The following is a 13,353-nucleotide window of genomic DNA, read 5'->3' as shown; positions in this document are numbered from 1 at the left end:
TGTTTACCTTGCTATAACCCCTGAAGTGATTATTAAGTAATGAAAAATGGAAAGACAAATGAAAAAATGAAATTTCCCTAAGTCCAGAAAATATTTGGTTACCAAGTGGAATATATTCAAAACTTTTTACTCCCACTTGTGTGCTTTATTTATGAGAACAATCATCCTATATGATTATGCTCATGAGAAAACCATGTCAGTTGCTTTGTATTTTGTAGAGTAGTTAAATATTAGATATGAAAATTAACAAATTCATAGCACAGGGCTAGGGATGGGTACCTGGAGAACTGATTTCTTTTAACAACCAAATATTTATGTCCACAGCATGAAGCTGCCAGGAACGATCTGAGTGATAAACAAAAAGACCTGGATACTTTCACTAATAAAGGAAAACATTTGATAGCAGAACTGAAGAGAGTGCATAACTGTGACTCCACTGCACTGAAAACAGATATGAACTCTGTGGTGGACAAATGGCTAGATGTAAGAATTTGATGTTTATATGACAAATATAGTTTTTAAGTTTGGCTAAGCTTACAATATTTCTCTTGTACAATTGTTTAGTAAAATTTGAGAGTACAATTGTTTAGTATAATTTACTAAGAGTAACTATTTAGTAAAATTTGCTTTTAAGTATAACTCAAAGTTTTAATCAGAGGGATTTGGTGTCCACTCTATGCATGAAGTTGTGACATCAATTTGATAGATTTTAAATGGTGTGTTACAGCAATGTATGAATGCTACTACTGTAAATTTGCTCACTGTGCAGTTCCAAGCATGAATTTGGGTTGGACTCACACCTAATACATATCATACTTCATTGAAGTAAGTTGGACTAATAGTTCAGCAGGAAATTACATTAAGCTAAACACAAAAAATATTACTGTGTTGCAAAAGACTTAGCTACGGGAGAGAAACATAGCATAAAAGCTAGTTACAGAATCATGGATTGGTTTGGAAGGGACCTTGAAGATCTGGTTCCACCCCCCTGCCCCCAGGGCAGGGGCATCTTTCACTACACCAGGTTGCTCAAAGCCCCATCCAACCTGCCTGCAGCATTTCCATGGATGCATCTACAATGGCTTTGGATAATCAGTTCCAGTGTCTCAGCACCCTCACATTGAAGAATTTCTACCTATTGATAACTACATTACAACAAGAAGGATAAATGTAGGGGGTTTTTTTTTTGAGAAATAAAGTTTATTTGAACATTGAACTCTTTTCCAGTAAAAAATATACAAATACTTGGACACATAAGATTTGTGTTTGTTTTATGATCTGGGTAAGCAAATTGAAATTAGCATTCAGAACTTAGAACTAAATGCAAGAAAATTGTTTTACCCAGGCTTACCAATTATTTTTTATGCATTTTTCTTATAACTGCCTGCAAAATAGAGTCTAAATTTAATTTTTGAATGGTATTGATATATTCTTCTTTCCTAAAAGGTGTCTGAAAGACTTGATGAGAACATTGACCGACTGAGTGTAAGCGTGTCTCTATGGGATGACATCCTGAAAACTGGAGATGAACTGGATGGATGGTGTAATAAGTGCATTTCTCAGCTGAATGAAGGCATCAACAACTTCAGTAACAGTCAGAGAATGGAAGTCCTCCTGAAAGATTTCCAGGTTCTTACCCAAAAATCTATGATTAAAATGTTGTGGTCCAAGATGTCAAGTGATGTTCAACCAGAGAAAAGACTTGTCTGTTGCAGACCTCTGTTTAAATGGTGGCACCCAACAGCTAGATGAGAGCATTCCTGTCCTTTTTATTAGAAGGTGTTTGCTTCTAACAGAAACAAGAATGGCACATCTTTCTAAATCTAAGCTCCAGTTATTTTGGCTCTTGCAGTTATATTTGGTTCTAGGCTGAATTCTGTTCCAGTAAAAACCAATGGAATTTTTAGACAACTTAAGCTAAAGTTTAGCAAAAAAAATGACTAGTTTCTAAGACCTCATCCAGGAAAGTAGATTGTCCAGACAATAAAAGAGATACCAGGTCAGTCATAGATTGAGCCATATTCTACTTCATCTGGAATAAATTATGTCTTTAACAAGATGCACAGTGAACATATTCAAGAATTGTGGTAGAATATAAACATTGATAAATCAGTGTTTTGCTCAAGGTTGAGCTTTATCAAATGCCTTATGTAGCCATCCAACCACCTGAACTCATAGCTGTTAAAACTGATTTGGAGTAAAAGCAGACTACCCAAACCACAGGTGTAGTTGATGTGCTGAAGGACCAGAATAACAGATGTGATCACTGAGTGTACATTTACAGTCACAGAATGCATAATACCCTTTTTTGGCACTTTGTTTTGCAAAGGCAAGAGGAAGAGCAGTTTGGTGACAGCAGGGTCCTGCCCTTTCTAAAATCAGAAATAGATGAGCATGGACAGCATCAATCAGTTTACTCCTTCTGTGGCCCAAATTAGTGATCACTTTCTTCACTGCCCACCTAATATTATATCCTCCCTAGCACAAAATACCTCCTAACCATTCTTTTGGGCATTCAGGGCAGATGTTAAATTTGGCAATTTAATCCTTCAGTGGAACCTAACACCCCATGTAGATACTTCCAGTCAAATAAACAATGACATTTTCATCTTTATTTTCCCAGTTTTAACAAAAAAAAAAGCTTTTAGAGCATTTTAAATGCTATAATCTATTTTAAAGGAGGGGAAAATTACTCTGAACTGAGTCTAATAAGGAAAAAGAAATGGGAGATTTTTAGAGCACAAAATTAGTGCACAGTGTTTTTCCCTCTGGTTGCTAAGCTGTGTTTACATTTTCCTTCAATTTTGAAATTCATGGAGAATACTTCTGAAAGTCTGAAAGCTTCTTGTAGCTTAGTATGAAACTTTGACCACATCTATTTTTCAGTCTGAAGTCAAGAATAAAGAACTGAAGTTGGAGCAACTTAGTTCCAAAATTTCAGAACTCAAAGAGCTGACCCATACTCAAGAGCCTCCTGCAGATCTTCAGGTAAAATAAAGACATTGGTAACCACAGATTGTGCTCAAATAACCAGGAAAACATCCCTTCTGAAATTTTTGTCTTTCTCACACTGCCTTTTTCTTTCAGGGTGACAGATGTAGCATTATTATTTATATGTAGCAGAACTATTCTTTGTTCATATTTCTCTAGGTAACCTTGATTTTTTGTATCAACAGTATGTCATAAAGTGAACATAAGGGTAGTAGGAGTATTTTTAATAAATCGAAATAGAATAAATAGTTTATAATGTAGCTGATAAAATATTAGACTACAGATATTCTCTACTCTGCACAACATTAAGCCACATCACATGTGATTGCATGCACAGTTTGTTTCCTTGAAAGGATTATAAGGACGTAAAATATGTTCATTTGCTTTGTCAACCAAAAAGTATTCTTTCGTGGACTAGAATAAGGGCCCTGAACTAGCTCTTACAAGAAAAACATAAAACAATTAACACAAAGGTGAGCTGTTAAACTTTTGGGCAGATACTGATTGCTGTGTTCTAGGGCAGTTGCAAAACCACAGTATGATTATTTTGGCAGTTTGATTTAAAATACCAGAAATTGGTATTTGAGATTATTAACTTAATGTCAGAAATTCAAAAATATAAGGTGACTTCTGTAATTTCCATGGGCAGGGATATATCTTGATACATATCAGGTTTTAATGGAAGTTAATGTAACACTCAAGCCTTGCCCACATTTTGGAACAGGCTGTCCAAGGGAGGTTGTGGAGTCTCCCTCTCTGGAGAAGGAAAAAAACCCATCTGGATGTGTTTCTATGTCACCTGCTGTAGCTGACCCTCCCTTGGCAGGGAACTTGGACAAAGGAATCCACAGAGGTTCCTTCTAACCCAAAGGATTCTGTGAATCTGATTTATATATAGTATGATATTATGACTGATTTGATTTACTTGTATTATATGTGCTCAGCTAACATCTATTATAATTTTGCATATTCCTTACTTTGAACAGGTTAAGGGGCAAGATTCTAGCTTATTTTTAGTACTGTCTTGAATTTTTAACTGTCTTATACTGAGATACTTTAAGCCTCAGTGCTCTTAAGGTTCACTGCCCAATTGATATTTATTTTTATCAAGCTATTTGAGCGTAGGTCATGTTCTCTATATATGGCAAATTAGTAAAGGGGAAATACCAACTGTTGAATTTTTCAGAAATGGATAATAAATGCAATAGTTTGCAGTCTGACTTTTTATAAGTTAGGATCTCTTCTTTGAATTATTGTATATCTAAGGCTTAATAGAATGGTTGTCTGTTTGTAGGTATGTAAGTATCTCCAGTTGTAAAGAGAGCAAAATTATCATTGTGTGCCTCTTTCTGACCTTCCATTTTTTCAATAAGCATTTGCTGTAATACACATTTTTATTGCTAAATGCCTTAATACATAACATTTTGGTTTTAGTTTATAGAGTCAGATCTGAGGCAGAAGTTGGACCATGCCAAGGAAATGTCAGAGACAGCAAAAGAGACGCTGAAAGATTTCAGTACTCAGAAGATGCAGTTACAGAAGCTGATTGGTCAGATGACAGACTGGCTAACTCAAGTGGAAGAGACACTGTTAAGCTGTGCACGTAACCTGGATCCTGAAGCTCTAAATAAACTAAAGGTCAGTGCAGAAGAAAATCAATATACTATTCCTTATGCATTTTCCTAGTAATCTTTCGGGATTTTTTTTCTGAGCTTTATACTTAATTTTCCTTTGATAAAAAATGCATATCTCCTGCACAGATGCTAGAATATTAGGAAATAATACAGTGATTATTTTTAGGAAGTTGCACCAATGAACAAAAGTTCTGATTTTTTAGCATTTTACAAAACTTCTAGAAAATTTTAATGAATAATAAAGTCTTGTGGCAAGAACTGGTTTTGTTACATTGAATTCCTTGGTCATTACTCCAGCATGTTTTCAAGTGCATTGACTCCCTTTCAATAAGTTATGAAATTCATAGCACATCACAGTAAAAGACACTGGTCCAAATTCAGTTTTAACACAAACTTCTACTTCAGAAATCCTCGTCAGTCATCAGATATAGCAATTCTTTTTTCTACATCCAAGTGGTCTCTTGGCTGGATACAGTTATGCACATCATGACATGACAAACCACATGGAGGTATTTAACTGTGAGCACAGTTAATATTGATATACTAGCCAATGCACATTTAATTTTCAGAAAATGTTTCTCTCAAGTTTTGTGTAAAGTCCTTCTCATTCAGAAGTCCTGCCAAATACCAGTGTCATATTGCATCCCACATGTACCTTCAGACTTTGCTGAAAATGTCTATTTCTATTCGATATGCCTTGAAATATGTTTATTTATAAGAGAGTAATAAATCATGAGAAACATCACTTTTCACGTTTATACAATGGCTCCTTAGTTTCAAGGATTCATCTCACTTGGAAAATTCAGGAAACACGACCCAGTGCCTCTTCCCTTCATTGTGTTTGGGATGACTTATAGACCACAGGAGGAAGGAACATATGGCAGGAGTAGGAATGCTTAAGAAAAAGCCAGTTCTTTTGTTTCTTTATAAATATCATAATTATGTTGTAACTTCGTTTTCAGGAAACGCAAAAGGACCTTCAGCTTCAGCAAAGCAGCATTGACTCAACCCGGGAGACCCTCAACAGCCTCTGTCGCAAATACCATTCGGTAGAGCTGGAAGCTCTTGGTGGCACTGTCTCTTTGTTAATAAAGAAGTATGAAGCTGTGAATCTGCTGTGTTCCAGAACACAGGCCAGGATGCAGGAGTCCTTGGAAAAACATTTCCTCTGTGAGTCCTCAGGCTGGTTCATATGAGTGAGCTGTTATCCCGCAGCCGTGAGTCATTCTGGAGCCTGCCAGAGTTTCCAGTGACTTCACTTGCAATTACAACTTTATTTTTGTATGGAGCCTCTCAAAAAGTCCTGTTACCAAATGTTCATTGGATAACTGCTATGAAACAAAGCATTTTACATAAACAGAATTCAACTCTTAACCATGTAACATGCATGAAAATGCACCTTTCCTCACTATTCGGATTCACCACAATCACATAGATACACTTTGTTTATTTGCAGTAAGGAGGGGTATATAAAAAAAGGAGGTATTTATAATGTAAAAGCACCAATCTCAAGTCTTTCCTGGGCTCCCTGGATAGTCAGTGGAGAAAAGTAAACAACTTTTAATCTTATTTATTGATACTGATTTCGATTTTATCTAGCATGAAACTGGGATGTGTCATAAACTGAATTGGACTGTCAAGGGCTGCCTAGTAAGACTGTAAAAATGTGGATGTTTACAATGGAAACATCTAGTTCCTTATGAAATTAATCCTTCCAATTGTTGAAGACAATTAGACTTGTTCTGTTGGCTTTTATACACTGTTTCTGAAGGATAAAAGAGTTGTTTAAAATAGCTATATAATATTCTGGATAATGCTGTATCTTAAAAACTATTCTCTTCTCTATACTTTTTTATTATATAAGACTCTATGCAAGAATTCCAGGAATGGTTTTCTGGTGTGAAGGCTGCAGTAAAAGAATCATCTGACAGGTCTGGGGACAGCAAAGCCATAGAGGCAAAACTACATGACTTGCAGGTATAGTGAAAAAATTATAACAAAACAACCAGTAATTAGAAATTTAGTATAGGAACCAATAATATCTCTAAAATAATTTTTAGATGCTAGCACAGTCATTGTTTTTAAAAAGTGTGTGAGGCAGCAGTATGTACTGTAGAGGGAATACAGTGAAAACTGTGGTCCCTGTTCTGAGAGATGAGAATTTAATTTCTGGGAAGTTTATGTGTTACTATAAACTAAATGTTCTTGTTTCTGATTATTTATAGTTTTTCCTTTTTTCTTTCTTTCTCTTCCTTTCCTTTTCCTATTTTTATAACACTTTTACTTATTCAACATTTCAGATTAATACTGATATGTCAAAGATTGTGTGTGTATACTTTTGATGAGACAGAACATAAGCAGCAGATACCTATTGTAAGCAGCCCTAATTCCTGAAGTGTGTAACATCTTCAAGAGATTATTAAACTTCAGAGAAAGCCACGACCACCTTGGGATCAAATGAAAAAACTGAGTGCTGTGAATTGCAGTACCACTTAATAAAATTTTATTTGATCTGCTTAGAAACTTTTCCATAGCTAAACATGGCCGTCATCTTCTTGGAGAAATCTGACCACTTTTCACAGAAATATTGCTTATCTTTAATTATCAAATCTTATGTGTTTAAACTATATTCTTTCATTGCACAGGGTGTGCTGGATTCTATTAGTGAAGGACGGAAAAAATTAGATGCTGCCTGCAAGGAAGGAGAAAGTTTATATGGTTGTTTACCCAAACCAGTTGTGAGCCATATTCAGGAGCAAATAGCAAAGTCTAAGCAGAACTTCCAGGAATTTCTCAACCAGTGCCTGAATGACAAGAAGGCCCTGGAAGCTTGTGCCTCACACCTGGGAAAGTGAGTAACACCAGTAGTCACAAATAGACTGCATGAAATGGTCTGGCTTCCAAAGTGCAGGGCAAAAACCCAAATTATTTCCAGTTGCTCTAGTCCTGATTGCTTTTTTCTTTGGAAGTATTTAAGAGAAATTGGAGTTTCTGATTAAAAAAATAAAAAACAAAATCAACAGGTCTTGTTCCAAGGGCATAAATTAAGTTAAATGATGAAAGGCCAGGATCATATATGCACAAGTTCTGTGTTTCCTATGAAACTCCAAATCAGCAGTTGGGATTCCAGTAATTTAAATGACATTTTCTGGACAGAAAGTGTGTGATGAAGTTCATTTCTGCCCTGGGATTTGTAGATAGTATGCATTTTACATGTGTCTGTTCTGTTCCATTCCAAATGGACATATTTCTGAAGGAGCCAAGAAGAAAACACCCTTCAATTACTGCTTAGGGCTTGAATTTTGAGATTTAAAATATTTTCAGATCTAAACAGATTCAAAACTGTTGCTAATTGAAAGCAAAGTTAGTGTGGCAGTAATGGGTAAAACGGCAGGAGAGAGGGTGTGCCTGCATGTAAGAAAAAAGGTTTCAAACTTAGGGCCAGAACTTGTTTTGCTGAGTTCTGTGCAGTCAAGATTCCAGTTCTCTTCTGTAAGGTAAAATTGAAAACACACTTCAGATGTTCTACACATAAATTTTGTCAAGAAACCCACTGTTACCTACTGTTTGTTTTAAGACTAAATCATTATGAGAATTTGAAAAAAGTTTTTTTTTAGTCTGCTTTTATTGAATCTAGTCATAAATAAAAGTCCTGTCACTTTAAATTTTGGAGGCTTCTGGTCTGCCTGGAGTTCCCATGATTTTGCTGAACATTTTTAGAGAGTTGCTGAATATTTTTAGACTAGTAGTCACCGTGGAATTATGTTTTGTGTACAACTCTTATTCTCGAAGCCTGAAATTGATACCCAGTCTTGTGGATACTAATTTCTTTCAACTTTACTCCACTTGAGAAGTATTTTTTAAAAGAGTATTTATCTGCGCTGTAGCTTTGAAGATCAGTACAAGAAGCTTGCTCTGTGGATGCATGACATGGAAGAAAGAATAAGCACAGAAGCATTAGGGGAGAACAAACAGCTTGTTTCTGAGAAGAAAAAGGAGGTGCAAAAAGTGGAAAAGTTCCTGGAAGAGTTGCTGAACTCAAGGTACATTGAAAATACATTTTCTAATACTCTCAATTTTTCCTTTCCTAGGGCAGAAGTGAAATTAAACTGTTGGGGTAAAGTGTATTTTTAAATACGCTTTAGAGGAATACACTATAGAGGAATGTGTTGGAAAATACTCTGTGAAAAGAGGCTGAATCAAGATATGTCGAATTCTAATGAATTTCAACAAAATCCAATATTTGCTCTTGATAAATTAATAAAAGTTTATCATACTCCATTAATAAATGGAAACTGAAGAGTGTAATTTTTAAAAGTAAAAGATAAAAATACTACTTTCAAAAGCAATAGTGAAAATTACATTTATCACTATGTCTATTTTAAAATTTTCTTTCTGTCCTGTAACATTCAGATCCAACCAGCTTAGCAGAATCCCCTTCCCTGCACTTCCCCATACAGCTTGCCCTATAAAAGAGCTCAAAAAGCATTCACATTAGCTGTGAAATCTCTCTAAAATTCAGACTTATCCAGTAAATGATGAAGTAATTGCCATTTTGAGTAGACAGGGTTTTTCAAATTCTCTTTTCATTATTGGGTTGATGAAGGTAGAACAAATACAGTAGTCAGTTTTCCAAGTCTCACAGCCTTTTTAAAGGAAACATCCATTCACTCCATATGGCCTTGAGACTGCTGCACGACATTTTGGTTTGATGTAAATTCCCTCTAGTCATCAGGTATCAGGAAGGGTGATCAAGAAGATTGAGATTAACTGAAGCTGTATAAACCCAGTTTTAATTCCTTGTACTGACTCTTGTACTGAATCTGAGTCATTGTCTACTCCTGGACAAATGACCTTTCCATCATGCTTTCCTACCTGTCCAAGATTACAAACTTCTTGGAAGCTTTGGCAGGTACAAAAGGGTTTGGGTTCATATAGAAATGGAAAGTTTGACTGCTGAAAAGAAAACTAAGGTATCTTTTAATTTAAATGTTTGTGATCATTCTAAGCACCAAAATTCTGCAAGAAATGGCACGGCACACAAGAAAAGATATTAATCAGTACATGTTGCTTATATTCTTTCAGCCTCTCCTAAGTAATTTTTTCAGTTAACTCTGAACTCTTATCCCTGGTGGAGTAGGTGTTATGTCAGCAGCCTTCATAACCTCTGGCAATGGCTAAAATACTTCATGTTTTCTGAAACTTTCAGTCTCGATATTTTCTTTCAGGGACTCTTTTGATCAGCTCTCCCAAATGGCGCAGACTTTAAATGAAGAAGGCCATGGTGCAGGAAGAGAAGTACGTCTGGCTTCTCAGCATCTCACCAGTTATCAAAACATGGTCAAAAGTGTCAAAGATAAGCTGAGGACATGCCAGCTTGCACTCCAAGAGCATCTCACTTTTGAAGAGGCATTGCAGAGTATGTGGTCATGGGTGAAAGAGGTTCAAGATAAACTGGCATCATCACAGAGCACTCTTGGAAGCAAAGCCACCCTGGAAAGACGCTTGACACAAATTCAGGTAAAGGAGGATAGATAAAATAGATATTACACATCAAGATTAATATTGGGTGTGGGCCACTTCAGTGGGAAAGGTGTATTTTTATAATTTATTCTTTCAATGGTTATGAAGAAGAGGCTTAGAATTCAAGGTTATCTTGAAAAATGGGGATGGGAAGTAGAAGAACAGGATGAAGTTTAATGGAAACAGATGTCAGGTATTACATTTCAGAAGAAATAATGAACTATGAAAATGTATATGCAGGTAGGTCCAGAAAGCTTTCTAGTAGAGGAGAGGCATTGGAATAATTGACAGTCTCTCTGTCATGGCTGTGGTGTGTCTATCACAGGAGGTCTTGAGGAAAAGGTTAGATAAACAGAGAATAGGAGAGATTAGAGAGAGAGAGATATCATTAAGAGATCTGCCATGGGCTTTCCTGAGGTTTCTTCTAGCTATTACTGTGCAGTGCTTCATCTACTCAGTATCTGCTACAATGTGAGCAGTATTTTAGGTTGACCAATACAGTGAAAAAATCTGTACAAATGTGGGAAAAACTAGTGGATCACTTGCACATGACAAGGTACAGGCTCTTAGAAGAAAAGGTGCCTAGGAATTCCTACTGGATATGACTGTTAAGGGTGGATGAGCTTAGAGAAGATGGTGTTCACTGTTGAAAGAATAACAGCTCTCATTTCTCATCATGTTACATTTGATATTTTGACCTGTTTTGCCTCACAGGAGATCCTCTTACTCAAAGGTGACGGTGAGGTTAAGCTGAACATGGCCATTGGCAAAGGAGAGCAAGCACTGAAAAGCAGCAATGAGGAAGGACAGAAAGTGATACAAACTGAGCTTCAGACACTGAAGGGTGTATGGAATGACATCATCAGTACCTCAGTGAACTGGCAGAGGTAAGAATCCCTGGAAAACACTGGTCAGACCCTGCCATCAGTGCTTACAGAGGATGATGCCTTACAGCATGTGGAAGTACATTCATTGACTACTGGTATGTGAGAGGAAATTTGCATTATCACAGAGAACCAAAATTGCCTGGAAGAAATACTCCTTTCTATAAAAAAAAAAAAAAAGATGAGTTGACCCTATCAGATGAATCAAATTTCACATGAGATGGTACATCAAATTGATTTAAAAATTAATGAAAGTCACACCAATTCATACAGAGAAAAATCTAGAAAGAACTTTCTGAGTTTTTGAGCATGTAATTTGGCAAGAGCAAGAACATGTGACAGATATTTATCAACCTTTTCCATACGCAACCCAGGAAAGGTTTCTCAATTCTGTTTTTCATTATGTTTCTTTGATTTAAAAAAAAAATCGTAATATCAACTTCAAATAATCTTTCTTGCATATTAAGCTGATTTTATCTCATCTTGACCTGTGTGCAAATGGAAAGTTTTTCTTATTGGCTGTGTGAGATAACTTTATACATCTGAAGGCCTCCATCATCTCTGTTCTAGACAGACTTATGTTTCTCAATTTCTCTGTGGTAATACTTTCTGGCCTCTGTCACACATGTTTTGCTGTTCCAGAGATTGAAGACTATCACCAGTTTGTCTACATTTTTTCTTAAAATAAAAGACCTGAAAGTGGTGCCACTTTCTTAGCTGCACCAAAATTGCAATTGTAATAGTATGTAGAAAATTATAGTGGGCTGTCTTAACAATGCCACTCAAATTTCACCCAATTTTTATCATAAAATATTTTTTACATTAGGTTAGACCATGGCATTTTGAGGGAAAATCTTATACACCCTTGTCTATCTGTAAGTCCCATGAAATGAGAATTACATTCCTCAACATGAATCCCAGAGAGGTATGGTGATCTACTAGGTAAAGCAATATGTAACAGAAGGGACTATGTCTTCTAAATTGTAAATGAGTCTATAGATAATGGGTTTGTTCTTTCAAAACTTGCCAGAATATCTCTTAATTGACAGTAATTTCATAGGCTGCTGCATACTTTATTACTCTGATCATAAAAACCTCCAGTAATGTTCCATATTTTATCTTGCTGAACAGACACTGAAATGTGCTTTTCATTAGTCTGAGGCAGATAGATTGCTCATGTAACCTGTAATGTGGAAGCAGCAATGTTGGTTGTACAAAGGGGCCCAAAAGCCACAGGAATTCTTAAATAACTTGGATGCAAGTTGATGTAGGAAACAAAAGCAAGATGGAGAAAAAAGGTATCTTCTAAACCTATTGTATATGGCTACAGACAGTGTAACAATTAAGGTATAAGCAGCCTCTTTTTTTTTTTTTTTCCCAAACTTTAAAATTTCTCATCTGCACTTTGTTTCTTTTAATATAAGTTGCCTAGATTCTGTCATTAGCCAGTGGAATGACTATCTGGAAAGGAAAAACCAGCTGGAGCAGTGGCTAGAGAATTTGGATCACAAAGTGGAACAGCCTTTAGAACCACAGATTGGTCTGAAGGAGAAGTTTGCTCAGCTGGACCATTTCCAGGCTATTGTTTCCGAGATAGATGATCACTCAGGTGATTTACAGCAACTCATTGAGAAAGCTGTGGAACTATCTGAAAAAACAGGGGATGCTTCCTTTGGAGATGCAGCTCAAGAAGAACTGAAAACACAGTTTAATGATATCACAACTGTAGCCAAGGTAAGATAAGTATCTCCATTTCAATTAAGTAAAATGTTTAGACATTTGTATATATAAAACTTTGATTTTTGAATTTTTTAGTAACTAAAGGATTGACTGTGAATAATCTTGCCTCTGGTATAGTTGAGTCTAATAAAAACATTGAATATAGTTTACTAAAATTTAGTGGAATGCAAAAATGGTAATGAGAGTTGAAATTGCTGCGGTTATAATTTTGGAAAAGTGAAGGCCATATATTTTGTTCCTAGTTTCAACAGTAGAATACAACATTATTTCTGATATTCTGACACATTTATTGTCATCTAATTCTTTTCATTCATTCCAAGCATTTTTTTTTCTTTACCTAGAAAGGGAAGAATTAAATGCCTCCCTGAGCAGGAAACATACTGTCATAAAGATAAATCCTATTGTCAGAAATATTTATGCCCATATTTTGTGGTGTTTCAAGCCACTAAGCACTGCACATGCTATGCAGGTATTCTAAGGAAAGATATGTGAGCTCACTGAGACCTTCTGCCAACCAGATCATGAGAGTGAAATACCTTGCCTCCACGCTCTCCTTGTAGTGGTGCTACATTTTGGTGTGA

At 36.0% G+C, this 13,353-nt stretch overlaps 1 protein-coding gene across 20 annotated transcripts in view; it reads left to right on the top strand.

The window, feature by feature from the left end:
• SYNE1 (spectrin repeat containing nuclear envelope protein 1) overlaps positions 1–13,353 on the top strand; it is a 289,695-nt gene that overhangs the window by 124,197 nt on the left and 152,145 nt on the right. For all 20 annotated transcript variants that reach the window (XM_063151313.1, XM_063151312.1, XM_063151296.1 and 17 more), the window contains 11 exons: positions 325–483; positions 1,447–1,629; positions 2,887–2,988; positions 4,426–4,629; positions 5,588–5,795; positions 6,490–6,602; positions 7,271–7,476; positions 8,513–8,668; positions 9,854–10,145; positions 10,863–11,035; positions 12,457–12,766. In XM_063151313.1, the coding sequence (XP_063007383.1) occupies positions 325–483; positions 1,447–1,629; positions 2,887–2,988; positions 4,426–4,629; positions 5,588–5,795; positions 6,490–6,602; positions 7,271–7,476; positions 8,513–8,668; positions 9,854–10,145; positions 10,863–11,035; positions 12,457–12,766 (2,106 nt within the window). The remainder of the gene's footprint in view (positions 1–324; positions 484–1,446; positions 1,630–2,886; positions 2,989–4,425; positions 4,630–5,587; positions 5,796–6,489; positions 6,603–7,270; positions 7,477–8,512; positions 8,669–9,853; positions 10,146–10,862; positions 11,036–12,456; positions 12,767–13,353) is intronic.

Source organism: Melospiza melodia, chromosome 3 (genome assembly GCF_035770615.1).
Source record: "Melospiza melodia melodia isolate bMelMel2 chromosome 3, bMelMel2.pri, whole genome shotgun sequence".
NCBI lineage: Eukaryota > Metazoa > Chordata > Aves > Passeriformes > Passerellidae > Melospiza > Melospiza melodia.
The sequence above is the reverse complement of the archived record's forward strand: the minus strand, read 5'-3'. Positions and strand labels throughout refer to the sequence as shown.